The sequence below is a fragment of the Synchiropus splendidus genome, chromosome 1, assembly GCF_027744825.2.
Source record: "Synchiropus splendidus isolate RoL2022-P1 chromosome 1, RoL_Sspl_1.0, whole genome shotgun sequence".
Taxonomy (NCBI): Eukaryota; Metazoa; Chordata; class Actinopteri; order Syngnathiformes; family Callionymidae; genus Synchiropus; species Synchiropus splendidus.
The window spans coordinates 16,825,322-16,842,636 of NC_071334.1; the positions used below are offsets into that span (position 1 = coordinate 16,825,322).

At 41.7% G+C, this 17,315-nt stretch overlaps 1 protein-coding gene across 3 annotated transcripts in view; it reads left to right on the forward strand.

Annotated features, from left to right (window-relative positions):
- Nucleotides 1-17,315, forward strand: part of ncanb (neurocan b) — a 166,570-nt gene that overhangs the window by 82,891 nt on the left and 66,364 nt on the right. For all 3 annotated transcript variants that reach the window (XM_053847980.1, XM_053847973.1, XM_053847988.1), the window contains exons 7-10: nt 291-418; nt 1,344-1,637; nt 2,497-3,309; nt 9,524-10,654. In XM_053847980.1, coding sequence (XP_053703955.1) covers nt 291-418; nt 1,344-1,637; nt 2,497-3,309; nt 9,524-10,654 — 2,366 coding nt within the window. The remainder of the gene's footprint in view (nt 1-290; nt 419-1,343; nt 1,638-2,496; nt 3,310-9,523; nt 10,655-17,315) is intronic.

The following is a 17,315-nucleotide window of genomic DNA, read 5'->3' on the forward strand; positions in this document are numbered from 1 at the left end:
TTTGTGTGAAATTGGTTCAGGAATGGCTTACAAATACGAGTGATTACAAATAAGAAAACTGAAAAGACTAAGGAAGTTTGAGCAGTGAAAGTGACAGCAGGAGGAGGGTACAGAGTGCAAAGCCTGTGTGAGACCAAATAGATTTTATTTTTGTCCTGCCTTTCTGTTGTAAGAGATTTGGTTGGACTTCAGTGATAATTACTAGAATAGTTTCTAGTTCTTGTCTCATCAAACACTCATCTCTGTGAAGGAGCAACAGAGTCCTCAGAATATCTGTGTTTCTTTTCCAGATATCCCATCCAGTCTCCTCGGCCTGGATGCTATGGTGACCGGGAAGAATCGCCTGGCGTCCGAAACTATGGCGTTAGGTATCCAGATGAGCTGTTTGATGTCTACTGCTTTGCTCCACACTTAGACGGTAGGAGTCTCTGTTTTGTACTTCAGTGTTTGTCATTAAGAAACGTGGAATGAATTGATGGTTTCTGCATCCTAGTCAACTGAATGTGTCATGCAGATCTCATCGGTGTGTTCACTGCTCCCCTCCCTCACATTGCCGGTGTTAATCATACGCTCAGCAGGACTTTTATCAGTACAATCAGACTCACTGCTGGAGCTGGTTCTTCTGGGTCACCTTTATGAGCCGGTACATGGAGCCACTCCTGACGTTTCTTCAGCTTGTTGAGTCCTATTTATGGGTCGCGTGGTCTTCCTCAAGGTGCCCCTGAGAATTAGCGAGGCAGATACACACTGTACACAGCAGCTTTCTGTGTCACCTGAGTGGCTCAGTCAGTAGATGATTGCCTTCTATTTAAAGAAAATTACCAGTAATTGGCTGGTGGTTTCCCCCACACACTATCCATAAATAAAACTATTGAATAAACATCAACTCATATTGCAGTTGCAGTCCAAGAAGCAATCTGAGAACCAGGAACGGGATTTGTGGCTCATAAGAATAACGTTTTATCATTTGACTCGTGAGCAAAATGAGATCTGGACCACTCACAGGATGTGTCTTTACTTTAGGGGAGGTGTTAAAAATTGTTTTTATGATTTTGCTCAACCGTTTGTCTGTGCTCTAAAGTCTTTCAATATATTTTTACCGGTGCAAAGCCCTTAAACGTATCTTTAGCATTGTTTACTTTCAGGAAAATAATACTGTATTATAATGTCTTGCTTGCTCCAATATCTATCTACTCGAACCCAAGCACGTCTGAATCGAATCTCAAAATCCACATGCTTTTCAGTTACATGTTCGGCACACCACTTATGAATATTTGTACAAGGAAGTCAGTGCTACCATATTGACTATCATTAAGACAGTCTTCTTCACTCTTTTATTTTAGGTGATGTGTTTCACTCAACTGTGCCAGAGAAGCTGACCCTGGCTTCATCTTCCACCCACTGCCATTCTATCGGAGCACAGCTGGCCACCGTCGGCCAGCTGTACTTGGCATGGCAGGCCGGTCTGGATCAGTGTGACCCCGGCTGGCTGGCTGACGGCAGCGTCCGCTACCCCATTAATGTCCCCAGAAAGAACTGTGGTGGAGAAGAGCCAGGGGTGCGCACCGTCTACAATAACCCCAACAGAACCGGCTTCCCTGAGACCACCGCACTGTTCGACGCCTACTGTTACAGAGGTACAGTTTCCCGACATGAGAAAGGTGCCCCTTTTGCTCTGTACTTTACTTTTGCTTTCTTTATAATAATAATAATAATCATTTCAGGAATATTTTTGTGACAGATGTCCTTTTTTGTCCCCAGCCTTGGCCATAAAAATCCATAATAATACAATTACTCAATTAGATAATGACTTACTAAGTTTATATGAATATATTCAAACAATTTGTTGAATTGCATTACCCACGCGCCGTTCTGCAGATGAAGGATTTACAGTACATTGGTTTATAAAGGCAGACGTAGTGAATAAATCAAGTGTCCATATTTCTTGCTGTGCGCCTTTGAAATATTCATTGGAAAAGGAACATCTGGATAAGCAAATCATTTAGCAGAACTAGATCAGCGTGGAACAGCAGTGTCTGTTGGAGCCACTGGATAAATGGATGTTTTTATTACTGTAATATGTAGTCTTTATTTCAAATCAATCTCTTTTAGTCCTTGAAGGCACGTATGCCATCCATGCTGTGAACAGAGAGAAAATATCACTGTATAATGGACATACACTGTGTCAGAGGGACTTTTAATTGGCAACAAAAGGCAAATGTAATTTATTTTTTAATGTTCATGATGTGTTTGTTAGAAGGGATGGAGATCTTTACTTGACCTTTTGTTATATTCATTACATTAAACTGAATTTAAGTTAGAGAAGAGACCTTACGCTTCTCTTTATTGATCTCCAAGTGATAATGGGAAATGCATTATATCTAGATGAAAGATATATTTCCCCACCGTTGAGAAAATAAATTGTACAGTTGGAAGGTCGACAGGTGTCAATAAAAATATCTGTATGTATTTCTCTTTTTTTTTCTAATGTTTCAGCTCACCATTCTCCTGGAGTTCAGGCAGCACAGACTTTGTTGGCCGACCCAACAGCTGAAGTGGACTCAACTGTCGCAGAAGCTCAGAATGATGGCGCGTCTTCATGGACTGGTCAAGTCAACCTAAGCGAGTCGGGAGTGCGGTCCTTTGCTGGAACCAACAATTCTTCTGAGATATCTGATGAACATGTTGTTATTCATTTGAGACCAGAAGGGTCCTGGGGTGAAACCCCAGACACTGTGAAAGAACTCATCCAAGAGGATTCTGAAAATCAAAGAAGAAGCAACAACCTCTCTGAGCTGAATTTCCTGGAGAGTCATGGGGGTTCAGCTCATGAGGAGGACGATCCTGGGTATGCAGACGCCTCAGAGACCCCGACAGCTTCTTCCAATTCTGAACCCCAGACCACCAGCAGTGTGCTGGCTGAGTTTGTTAACACGCTGATGAGACCGTTCAGATTCTGGACTGGGGTTGAAAAAGTGGACCAAGCAAAGAGTGAACTCTCTGAGCCTGAAGGAAAGCCAGCAGAGGTCCTGACCAAGAGTGAAGCAGTCGGCGACTCCGCAAAATCCAGTGAAACCAAAGGCAACATCGAAAACGCCATTATGGAGCACAGCAGTGAGACCTTTTCCTCCAGGGCTTCTAGTGGTGGATTGCAAAGCCCGGAAGAAGGTTTATCTGAGCAAGAGAAAGAGGTGATGCCACTGGTTCCATTAGTGCCAGCAGTCAAACGCAGCGGGCACAACACCAGCTCTCCGCGACAAGAAGAAGGTCCCAGCGAATCTCAGCCTAACCTCCCATCCTCTGTCAACAGTAAGAACCAATTCTTTCTTCATTGCTTATCTGATTTGTGAACAACCACTTCACTCTGCAGGAGAGCGTCTTCAGAAACTCGTTGATAAACAGTAACATAACACTATATCTTGTCAAAGAAATCTGCAAATCGAATGAACATGTCGCAGTATGGATGCAAAAGTTTAGTAAATTAGGTTTGAATAAATGTTCTCAGATCAGAGTTTGTTATTACATTATTCTCACTCTTCATACATTTTTTCTTTTTAACAAAGTCGATTTGGTCTAGTGTTAAAGTCAAGGCTGTCCTTTGATAGTCTCTGTAAGTGGTGAACGCTGTAGAAGTAGAAAAACATGTGAATCTGTCTGACAGGCAGCGTCCACCGTCGACTAAATCATCCATTGGGATTCATTGGTACAACACCGTAAAGGTCAGCAGGTCACTATTGACCGCTCATGTCTTCCTTGAGACGATTTGAAAATCTCCTCCTTTAGTTAAACGGTGGGTGTGAAACTGAAAGTTGATTTTAAGATTGCAAAAATGGAGCATTTCAGAGATTGCACAGAAAGCAGGGCGCTCCAAAGCTTTCAGGGTTGCTTGCTACTTCAAACATGTTTTAATGGTCAGCAAAAAGAAGTCATATTAAGCAAGAGGTGAGGTGCTGTCATCCACTGTAATGTAATTTCAATAAAATAAATGTTGGTTTTTAATGTAATTTGCAACAGCTGCATTCTCACTAGTAGAAACTTTTTCAGGAACAATCCAAACAAATGACACAAGTCATCGCCACATCTTGTTTGAATATTTAACTCAATCCCGAAACTTGCTCTCTTGTTTTAAGATTCCACTATTTTCCCCAGTCCAGAGTGGTTATGACATCGAACCCAGGTACGTCCCCTGTGCATTTGCAGTGAAGGCCGGCCCTAAAACAATGATAATAAAACAGTAAAAATCGAAAGTGAATCATTTGAACAAAATGCAGCCGTTGCAACACAACACAAGCAGGCAATAGAAATGCATTGGACTGGTCATGCAACCTTTTCCCGGGACATTGATCTCTACAAACGCCTGGAAATTATCTCGCATTTCGTGAGCAGTAATGACACGTGCTGCCTCGTCTCACTCGCACGTTAGTCACACCGCATTTGAGCTTCTGCAAACCACGTTTGGTGTGCTACTGCAGTTAAACTGAATCCATTTGGTCCCTGGTTCACGCTGGGATGGAACCTTTTAATTCAGGAAATCATCCCTAGAACCGAAATAGTTTTCTGTGCGATTGCACCTGTTCGTCTTATGAAATTCAGACCAGTTCAGCATTGTTCACCCTCAGTATCCAATTGATGTGGAGGTTAAACTGGGACGCAGAGTACTTTCACCCTCCGTCTGTGTCCGCCCCAATAATGCACTGGTTCCTGGTGGGACACAAGGGACACACGGAGGTATAAAGAAAATTAAAACAGAGGATAAACATCACTCTTTTATTTCTGTAACATTAGTGACAAAAGAGTCTGGAGTGTCGGCTCTTGAAGGAGCACCACTGGGATAGATTTTCTTCTTTATTGCTCACCTCGGGCTGTTCCTTGGATCTGTAAGATTTCTCAGTAATTCATGATATTATTTGCCTTTTCATTTGAAGGAGCTTTGCACCTCTACACAAAGCAAGATTGAGATGTGACTAAGATTGATAGATAGCAGAGCCCAGCTTGATGTAGAAGGCTGACTGCAAGTATCAGTGGTATCATAAATGAGATGTTGACACTACTAAAATGTCGACACTACCAAAATAAATAGTTCTATTGTCATCAGATGAACCGGTAACTAGTCATTGCTGTTTTTATGCAGGAAATCCAATGTAATTTCTCTCTTCCAACAATGGTTGTCAGGACTCTAAAGTGCCCAACACTGCAAGCAAGCATTATTTCTTTCCATTGTTTATCGCCAATATTTAATGGAGAACATCATCTGAGTGTTTTGGGGAGCTGGTTCCTGGGTAGATGTGCAGTGGGACGCATCAAACACAAGCAGACTTTCGACCCAATACCTCTGATTGACATCAACAGAAACAGGTATTAACATTTTCTATGATGCTGATTATAACATAAGCAGTGACTGCGTTCAGTGATGTGCAACTTTCTCATATTATCAAGCGCTTCCCACCATATAGTTCCCCCGGGCCCTCCATTGTGGGTTTTGATCCTTTTGAACGCCACTCTGCTCTATTTCACTGGATAATGGATGCACCTCCTCTCCTTGAACCACATAATCTGACTGCTCAGTGTTATTTCATTTGGTCACCATCACCAAAAAGTATGTAGCGGCAGCATTTAATGCTCAAATGGTTCTGTCTTTAAAAATTAGAGGTCTTCTTCTCAAGGTATTTGGAGTCTGTGGGTATAAATTTTGACTCCAGCCATGAGAGCATGAGGAAGGTGTTGGAGAATCGTAGATGCAAACTAAAGGACGGGTCATTCTGTCATGATGCCGCCTTTTATGCAACGTCTTCTGCTTATGTACAGTCCAATCCTGCCGCCCCCTTTGACGCCTCCTCAGCTGTTTTGGGCCAACACTTCCTCACTCCCATGGCAAAATGTATTGACGTTGGAAAGTGGAATTTTGCTTCTTATTCTTAAAAAAAATGACAGAGGTTGGGGTTAGGTAAGCCATGGGATGGGCTCCTTTCGTTTTGAATTTAAAAACATGTCATTGTTATTTAAACCCCTCAAACAGCCGTGCGTTTCAGTCATGGTTTACTGAACAAGAAGAGCCTTGTTAGGAGTCCCACAGTAAATGGCAACTGCAACCCAGACAGCTGCGTTTGTCATCAGTACAAGTAACATCCGACTTACGACATGCTCAACTTACGTACACCCGTACTTACGACCATGGCCAGCAGATGCCAGGAGATTTTTTTTTTTTTTTTTTTCAATGTCTGGCTCGGCAGCACGTAGCAGCCCGCCGATGCGTACAATAGTTATGGCAGCACAGTATCCCGGCGTCACTCATCACGCTCTCACACAGCAATCTACCACTACAGTTGTACCTATAACCTTCATGTCGGCTATTTTGAATGGCATTCGACTTACGTCCAATCTGACTTACGACCCATTGGTCGGAACCGATCCCGCTCGTAAGTTGGATGTTGGACTTGTATAGGATGCAAAAGTCCACTTTTCCAACATCAATATACTCCACTTTCGAGGTGAGAATGGGTTGTCTGGCGACCACACTTGCAAGCTGGTGTCCCCCCAGGCTGTATCACTTCACCAGTGAGGCATCTATTAAGCAACTGGATCCAATACCAACTCTGCATAGACTAACATCTCTCAATGCAGAGGAGCAATTTGCTTCTCACCTGGAATTACCATAATGTTATATTGAAGTGAAATAAATAAGATGAACCTGATTTGAAAATGTGATTTCCATCTTTTGCAATGAAAATGAACATGATGCAATGAAAACATCTAATGATCCTCTGTGTCCAGACGTAATGGACACCCCCTATAACCCAACCACAACTTCAATAGCTCTTTTCAGACCTCAAAGAGGCTTTTTACACTGACAGGGCTCCATTCCAGCCCTGGTTCCCCGGATATAATTTTGAACAGGTCGGTGTGTCAGACCTGGTCCTGGCTTCCTAGTCAACTATGAATCTACAGAGTCCTAGTAAGCAAGAATTGTGTGCAGCTGTTGGTGGTCGTGCGCCTTTCATCGCTAAATGAAACTAAACTCAAGCTTGACATTGGAAACGCCCTGCCCTTAACGCACGAAAGAGCAAATTTGCCTATAAACCAACACTGAGTGATGCAATAAACGGTGAGAGTGGAGAAGGTCATGTACAGAAAAGGAGGAGACTTCGCTCAATCTGATGTGATGTGGCTGACTTGTGAGAAAAGTCACTGAAAGGTCAGTCACAGTGAGACGGACAAACAGGAGAAGGGGAGGGCGGACGCAGGCCGTGAGCTCGCAGGAGTGTGGGGGGTTCAAGATGAACATTTCAGAAGCCCTTTGCTATTGTGTTGTATCATCTTTATGGCGACAGACCTGAACTTTAGCCACACTTTTAATGGCTTCCTGAAGCCTTTCACCCTAAGACTTAATTGTTTGAGTTTATTTATTACACAGATGATTACGTACAAGATCATGCCAGATTAGTCTGCTTAATTATTCTTACTTTCATCTGCGTGTGCTGCAAAAGTATGTAATTAGCTGTTTGGATTATTAATAGGACAATTACATCGTCTACATGGTTCTCATGGAAATGAACCTCGGGCTCATAAACCTCACTTACGCAGAAGGCAACAGAAGACCTTGTGAATAATTTACATGTATTTAAATACTTAATGCCGGGACATATTTGTGTGTGTACTCTGACTCGCAGTCATTTGTTGTGCCGGGTGGTGCTGCCTATCCCCACATGCATTTGTATTTTTAGACTGGGTCGCAATGATGGACGCAGCAACTCTTAGTGACAAGACTTCAACGCATTTGTAAAAATACAGCCCTCTCAAGGCATGAGTCACACACACAGGTCAAATGAATAATTGATCATGTGCGCAGTATCTGCTTCAGAGCAATAAAAAGTTACGCAGAGCACTTCATTTAAATAAACAGGTCTCTTTTGGAGTCTTTTTTTCTTGATGTGTTTCTGTGGTGTGGATCTTTCCAACTTGACGGTTTTGCACTAAAAGTGTTCTCTACTTCTGGTTGTTTGTGAAAAGAAGTGTGAAATGACTTCAGATACATCACAATTCTGTACTGACAGCAGTTATCATGCTTGTTTGATTTTGTCTTTTTCAAAAACTGACTTTCATCATTACCTGGCAAGTTTGTCTTCAAACTAATCCTGAAAGTATGTTGTCGGGATCCGTGCTGTACATGATTTTGATATATGTACGGGTGTACAACACCTCTATCTGTCATGTCTCCATTTGGTCTCATGGAAGCAATAGCTGCACTTCAGTGACACTGGCTTCTGCTCAGAGGAATTTATTTCTGACTTCCGAGACAAGGCAAAATAGAACCATTTTTTTCCCCGCCAAACATAGAATTAAATAATTCAGAAACCTGTTTATGTCTTAATTTATCACCAGCGTCATTTTACTTGCTCTATCAAGGTCATATAAAAAGTGGTATGTTGTTCTGAGTCCGTACTTTCAACACCTTTTGCTATAGCAGACACAAATTTAAAGTAAAGACTGCATTTTCAGCTAGAAAATACAGAGAACGCACATGTCTCTCCTTACTCCAACTGTTGACACGTGAACTGTGCACATGCTGAAAACATGACTGATATGATGTCCCACACATGACGCCACAGATAAAAGCAAACATAAATAATTTGCTTCCAGAAAACAACAAAAGGGTTTGGATAAGTAACTTTTGTCAATTGTAATGCTTCAGATTACTAAAAAAACGTGCTTAAATCAAAGTATCAGAGGTCATGGTGTGGTTAGACTTCACTTTTCCCCCCGTGTTTTATATTACTATATTCAACAAATTTTAAGTAAATTTCAAGACTATTCTATTTAGCAGAATATATCCATAATTAAAGATTTTTCATTATGTTAATATTACTAACTGACTCATAGAAAAATCAAAGAAAGAAAGAAAATACCTCAAACTACTGCTTAAAAACACAATTGTAGATCTTAATAATGGGACGTATTTATAGCACAGCTGAAGATGAATGACTCTTCATAATGATTCACACTCATATTTTCTTACACCGCCCCAGCATTAGCCCATTTCCTGTGGGCTCTAAGCACACTAGAAGATTTCTTTGCTGTAATAAATCACCGATATTTGCTTTAAGTGATTAGTCTATGTGAGTGTTGACTTTAAAAATAACCTTTCAGTTTTATTCCCCATACTTTCCCTCCTGTTTATCAAGTCATGAATAATTTATTATAAGGAAATATTCAATAGCAAAGCTACTATATGATCCCTGAGGAGATATGCTCTTATTTTTTCCTCTGGTTTCTCCAAACTAAACTGGAGTCATGTTGGCCATATTTTGCCCTGAGATAGCAGCTTTTATGAACATGAAAACAGAGCTACATATTGTATCTCAGGAGACGTTACACCCTCTTAAATCACAATGGAAAAACCTCTCTTCTGCTCGGACAGCTCAATATTTAATAAATATACCCATATGAGTAAAATTAAATTCATTCAGAAACTCCAACCATAATTTATCAAATCTTGTTAATCGTTCTCCCTCTCTGTGTCCTGCAGGAGTGGCTGGATCCGCTCCAGATGAAAGGTCAACGACCAGTGAGCAAGTCCGCCCTCTGACTGCTCAGGGTGCCAGTCGAGGCCAGGCTTTTACCCCTGCAGACAACCATCCATTTCGATGGGCTGTCAAATCCATGCGTGGCTCCAAACACAGCCCCCCCAAAAATGTGATTTTTGCCAACAAACATTCAACATGGGAGCCTCAGGAAGCCAAGTCCGCCCCGTTGGAAGAAAGGACCATACCATCTTACCTTCACCAGGATCACCCAGAAAACTACTCTGGGGAGGGGAGGGAGCATGATGCTGAGACTGGGTTCGGGGAGGAGAAGCAGATTGAGGGGAGCAGTGATGGAGGACATTTTCTTGGAGACTTAAAAACAAATAATAAGGTAAACAGCCCAATCTCAGAAGCGTCTCATTACCCAGACCAGGGTGGGCTTGGCACAGTTGCTGAGCACACCACCCAATCACAGTGGCAACTCGTGGATCCTGCTAATACTTTACCTCAAGGTCGTCCAGTCCAAGAAACAGCTGAGGAGGCTCGAGGAGAGATTCTTTATGTCCACCGTCCGACTAAGAAACTCTATTCCACGACACTCAAAAGAGGGCAGAGTAGCTTGCATGCCAGTTCCACTCCAATGTTTAAAAAGCGCAGCAATGACACAAACTACACTCAAGAACCTACACCGGTCACTTCTACTCCAATGGACTTGATGCTGACCACCTCTGAGGTGACCACCCCTGGACATCAAGCAACTGAGAGTTCTTCTGACAGCGTCACGACTGAAGAACCTTCCATTTCCATCTCATGGTTTCAAACAGAGACAGAGAAAAGCACCAGTGGACCCGACCCACAGATCCACCCCACGGAGTCCGCGCACAATGAGGACTCTGAGCCGACTGTGGACATCATGAAGTTGACCACAGTTCCACCGGAATCCAAGGTCGTGGCCACAGAAATGGAATCCCGGTCTGCAGTATCAGACTCCTTTGTTCTGGGAAGTAAATGGACATCTTTTAAAAATTCAAGTCCAAAGGAGGACAAAGCTTCAGTTGCATCAGAAAGCGAAACCACAGAAAACCCTTTTGACATCCTGGTTCCCAGCTGGGCCATGGGACTCATTCCATCAGGTAAGACAGACTCCTTTGATTACTACCAAGTGGGAACCATCCAACACACAGTGTTGGAATACCTGCAAGCTCAGTTTTTTTTATTTTTTATTATTTTTTTAACTTGATATTATCTTAAGATGCTTGGGAAAAAAACAGAATATGGCTGGTCTGTAATACAACAAAAAGTTGTTTCATCCCAGGACCATCATCAAGAGATGACATATTTTATTTCTTTAAACCACTCAATACAAGTAACATCCGATTTACGACCTGCTCGACTTACGTCCACCCGTATTTATGACCACAGCCAGCAGATGCTTATTAATTAGAATGCAAATGCTTGTGTCATATTCAGAACCATATACAAAGTGGCGTATAGCAGTTTAGATAAAACTGCAGAAAATGGACAAGGTCATTGTTTTGTTTTTTTTTTTGTTTTGTAGAACTACAAGAACATTACGATCAAAGCAGTCACTGTCCACTACACGAGAGAGGTGTACAAATCCACAGTGTGTCATTTCTCCTATTGGCCACCTGGAGGTAGTAGCTGCACTCAAGTGATTGCTGCAATTCTACTTTTTTTCACTTTTCGTGACTTGTTATTAACTATAATAATCTAGCTCCTTCCTGCACCTAAGAAAAAAATATCCAAGAAAGTGTGAATGCTTTCTAAACCTAAACCACTTAAGATGATTCAAACTACTGGTGTATAGTTTTCTGTCCACACCTTCGAAACGTTTTCTTTAATTTAGATTTTTTGTGCACCCGTGGGCCTTGTATGGTTAATACTATCATATGTGGCAGACACAAATTGAAAATAGTGATCGCAACACTCTTCTATCGCTTTACTCCTCTGTTGTTCATGCCTTTGTTTCTGGCAGCTTGACATGTGACCTGCCCGCATGCTGAAAATGTGACTGGCATGTCTCACATGCCTGAAGACGCAGAAGAAGAGGGCAAATATCAATACCGGTAGTTTGCTTCCAGAAACCGACAAACACAGTGACACACAATAGCTTGGATTGGTGACTTTAATATTATTAGAGTTAGAACTCATAACACGTTGGGCTGCTCTTTACTGACAAAAGTAGTTATATGAGAGTTATTAGTAGTAGTAGTAGTAGTAGTAGTAGTAGTAGTAGTATACTTTGATATTAGCTGTGACCGGCATCACTGCTAATATCACATCCTGTATTTCACAGAGACATTATTGTGTGGTATACCTCCCGTCTTGCTGGTCAAAATATGCTGTCAGCATTCTCAACATTCTTTCAGTTCACTGGTCAAAGCCGCGCAGTGATGTGAGACCGGCCAGGCTTTCGTCGAGTAATTAGTGGGTCAAGGCAAGTGCAATTTGGTGTGCCGGGGAGCGCTGGAGATCACGTTGCCAAGAAATCGATGTGGACACAAATACAAGATGGGACTTGTTATTGGAGTCAATCTCCGGCCTATTTTCTCATTTAAAAAGACTCTCAAAATCTCTCAATCTGTATATTGTTCAAAGATTTTGGTCGCTGGTGTCTATATATATATATATATATATATATATCTTCTTCTATCTTTCTATACATTATTTTAACCTTCCTTGCACTTCGGTTGATACGATTAAAAAACACTACAAAACACTTTTGTGATCAAAACAAAGCGCACAATTTGGTCTGCTCACAATGATCAGACTCACACATCAATGCACCCTACAATAAGAGCGGACATTCAACAGTGCTGGAATCCACATCAATACAGCTCAGATTCAAGCGGCTTTGAGCAATTAACATTCAGATTTTCATGTGAGAAGTGGCTTCACAGAACGTTGTCTCTTGCTGTTACAGTTTCTCACAGGAGTGTTTCCTCTTAAATGAGGCGTTGGTGCTTGTGAATGAGCTGTGGACGTCACGTTTCAATGACTTTTCCCTAGTCGGCATATCGCTGTGTGCATGCATGTGTCCAGGCTGTGGCCCCTGGTGGCCCCTTGCCATTTGTGCGCCATGCTTGGGGAGATTTCTCTTCGTCATCATAAAACCATGTCTAGGCATTATGAAGTAATAAGCATGTAAGGGAGAGTCATGTCTTTGGAGATTAAAGTAAAGCTCTCCCACCAAATATAATTCATCTCTATCATATGTGACACAATAACACCAATATTATGAGATTAGTCCTTCTCATATAGTGACATTTAAACAAACCCACATGCCTCGCTTTTGTTCACTGAAGACAAGTGCAAACACCTTCCTCAGATTGACCTTTCATGGGTGCTAGGTGTAATACCCCGTGTTTGGTTTTCTGCCCATGACAGCAGAGTGGGGCTCAGAAGAGGGGTAGGGGTTCATATCAGAGGAGGAGGGATGGGAAGATGGCTAATGAGGAGAGGACAATGGAGTGAGCGTCCTCTACGCTGCTGGAGGTGGGAGCAATAAACCTCTTTAATTAATGATCAGACTACATCAACACAGTCCCATGAGTACAACAGGAGTACACTCTTCCTTATTTTACCTTTCAATCTTCATTAATTGTTTCCTTCACTCCATCTGGGTGGAGGTGATCCAGAGGGTCACTGGCTTTCCAGACATTCGGACTAATCCAACACTTACCGTCACATAACTCCCGATTCCTCTCTACACACACAGCACACTACAATCACTTTCCTGCGGTCTCCCGCAGACCCAGAATATGAAATAATCCTGACGCAAATATTCAAGAAAATGCTAGGCAGCCTAGAAAATGGCTCCAAATATACACATACTTTGAAGTGGTAGCACTCTGACTTCAAGTCAACTTAGCAGCTCCTGTTTAACAGCAGATAAGTCTGAGTCATACTCTTGACTAAAGCCTTATTACACCGCCAACTCACCAACACATTTCAAAAGCTGTCAAAAGAAAGTACATGTTCTCAGGTCTCAAATGCATTAAAGTAGAGATTGAGATTTCAACAGAAAACTTCAGATGAAAGAGACTTAACAGTGGCAGTGTAGAACCCCTTTACTTCAACATATTGAATGGTTAGTTTAAAAGTGAAAATGTGTGATTGGGGCAAAATGGATTTAAGAAAAATGCTTGTTTTTTTTTTTTTATTTGCTGTCATTTGTTGTCATGATCTACATGTATTTCAAACTCAAGGCCTGTGGGCATAAAGTGGCCTGTGTTTAAATAATATTCTTCCTTCTTAAGATCAACAAAGCTGAACAATCCCAATCCCTAATCTATCATGAATGAATGGATGTGAGTGAAAGATATAATCCAAGAAAAGGAACACATCACTCGAATGTTGGTAAAGACTGCAGACCTATACAGTAAACTATAAGGGGTGAAACCGTAGAAAGGAGGAGCAATAATAAAGAAATTCCTGGATGTAAAGGAAGGTGCGGATATTCTCTGAGAGTTCAGTACCAAAGTGGTATGGTACCAATCTACCAAACCCCACTTGTGGCTGGTCATGCCCACCATCACCTGAGCAACTGGAGATGAGAAGGAACAACATTCATCCACTTTCTGACGTCATTGAAAACTGATGGATTTAAGTGAATTTACAGGACTTGACAATAACAGAATGGACTACAAAAAGAAAAAAATGCGAAGCTCACTGAGACAAGTACAGGAAACAGGTGTGGACATTGCACAACAATCTTCATTCTGCTGTTTTTCTGTCCCTGGCATGACATCAAAACTGACAGGTTGTTTGTGATTAAAATGAATGTATTCTTCTAAATGCCGAATCGTCATTAATTGCAGCCATCGGAGGGAACATGTAGCTCATACATTAACTCTTAGTGGCGAGGACACTAGAGGGTATAAGGAGAAGAAATGACAAATGAAGTAGGACAGAAAAGCATCTGCTTGAGTGCAGTAAACAGGACTCTGACTTGTCTGGCTGCCTTGGAAACGTGAGAGTCGCTTTCCCGATGCAGCTCGCTTCCATTGATTTCCTTGACTCCGTGTTCCTGTGTCTCACATTTATTTCACCGTGTTTTCCTCTGCTGGTTCTCTCTGACTGACTTTTCACTCCCTGTATCCTGGATTTTATGTCTTTTATTACTTCTTATCGTTATAGGGTTTTCAGTCATTATGTTTTGATAGCCCCTTGAACCTCACCACGCGCCAGCTCAAAGCAGTCAATTACCATCTGTCCCCTGTTTGATCCTCGACCTGAGAGCCCTCTTTATACCCCATCCTTTAAAAATAAGAGATTTCTCCGTGAAATCCATCGAGTTAATCTGCCATCATATCCCTTCGCCAAGTTAGTCTTTCTTTATGTAGCATAATTCTGATATTTTTCCATATCAAATGGCACCACTGTATCAAACGCCTGCCTATTAAAAAGATGGGATTTGTTTAAGAGCAGCCTTGAGGGATACTGGGCTCATTCGGAGTGTGCGGATGAAACACTCCCACAAACTGTGTGCTGACTGAGCACATGTTAAGCAGGGGAATAATGGAGTCGCCTGAGTGTTGAAAACCTGATTAAACCTGATGCGGTGAGACTCGTGTCTGGTCCTTTTGAGTACATCAGTGACTGTTCATTACATCAGTGAGCTATCAAAATCCATCGAGACGATATTCCAACATAGTTTGAGTTTTTCAGGAACTTACAGTACCTCTAGGAAGAGAAAAGGATTCCTTCCCACTGGACTTTGTAGTGTTGAAGCCATGAAGTGTCTACATCATATGAGTCAAACTAGGTTGCTCACAAGAGGATTGGTTTTAAAAATCCGGAAAAGGAACATGTTGAGTATTGAGTATCGAGTTTGGTTGCCTCAGAGCATGGAAGTCAATGGTTAGCTTGTCTGCAAGTCTATCTGGGATAAGCTACAGCAGTCTGCAACCCCAAGTTGCTCAGGCATCACAAAGCAAAAGACTGTTCAATAAATATGCATTCTGCTCCTTGTGTGATAGAATCTGACACCCTGCAAAAGGACACTTACCTGATCCAGTGAGCACATCAGCTTGCAGTCTGATAAAGATAATTCAATTAAAATAAATGAAGTTGATCCAGACCAAGCCATCCATTGGTGCGATTTAAAGAGAAACTCATCTCAAATTCGAACATTCCTGACTTATGCTGACTTTGCAATGTTCCTCAAATCTTCTCCAAGATGCAGTCTCTCAACGTGATGAAGCTCCGAACTTTGTACAATTCTTCCCCCTCTGATATCTCAGCGCAGGAGAACATACAAGAGCAAAGCTCATTGTGACATCACAATGGGCTTCACCCTCCAGTTCAACTCTGAACCTGTTCACTTCCTTATTAGATGCAGCTGTGCTGCAGAGACTGACTCCTTCGCATCAGATCCGATATGTAATGTGTAATTCCAATGAGTTAGTTCTCTCCACAAACCACAATATATCTCTCTTTATATTTTGCATTTAAAATGTAGCATTAATAGTGAAGCTATCAAGTTAGGGTGACATTCTGGGCTTTTCGTACTTGTTTCATTGTGAGTCCTATGTTTACATACCCTTTCAAACTGATAAACCAAGATGGGTTCTGATTCATATTTATCAATTTTGAATAAAAAGATATTTACTGTGTCAGCGAAGTGTCGCAATATATTTCTGTAGGTAGTAAGTTGCATCGTACCTCACCAGCAATCTTGAGCAATTGGGAATAGTGTGCAAGGTTGCAGCGTTCCGTTGGACTGTTATTACTAGTTATCACGGCTCAGCATTAACAGAGATTCTGAATGCCACTTGTACAGAACAACACACCCAGTGTTCGCCAAAAAGTAAGGTGGAAACAGAAACTGTGGGAGTTGACCAGCGACCATGAAGCTGATGATGTATTTCATAGATACAGAAGATTAATAAAGATGGAATTCGTCGCCTGTCACTTATACTCCCTTCAAAAATCTCACTCAACTACACGTTTATTTCCAGGTCCACTTCTCCTCCTAGGGGGTGTCCATGGAGTTTAATCTGGTTCCATCATCAGTGTTGCATCGATTGTGGAAATACGAGGAGAGATGGAGGAAGCGATAGGAAGCTGGGTGGGCTGCTGTCAGTAAGAATCCTCCAGTCAGTAATTGGCTGCGGAGAATCTTTGGAATGTAGTCAGCTTGTTGGTGGCGAGTGCGACAGTAAAGTTCACCTCTGTAATAAGTAAATCGGAGAAAGGCTGACTAGCATAATGACTAGTTGACTAGTTTGATATGTGCGGGATGACGAACACGCCAGAATGTCTGACTGTTATGTAAATACTAATACAAATACTAATTTTAAAAACAGGTTGTTAAGACCTGTATAGTGTTGCCAGTTTTGTAGCGTTATATTTGAATTGCTCAATATGTGTAGTGAAGTTCATCAATGTTGCAGCTCCCGAATGTGTCTGTTGCGGAATGCGCCCATACTTTAGCGTCATGATGATCTTAACTCTCACATGCACGGAAAACATTGAAATGATGTTGACTCTATGAGCTGACTCGTGTAATAGTCAATATTAATTCTTTCTCTCTCCCATTTTTGCGTTTTTGAGACAAAAGTAATGTGTAATATTCATAAATGACATCTGTTCTGTTATCAATTATCTTTTTTTTTATGAAAAACTCCCACTCAGTGAATATTCTATGGCCTTCACACATTTGCATTTCTGTCAACTGCACCTATTTTCAGCTGTGAATCACGAAGTTCCACACTGGCAGCCAGAAAATGCAGCTGTCTTCTATCTGCACTAACACATAAATGTATGATT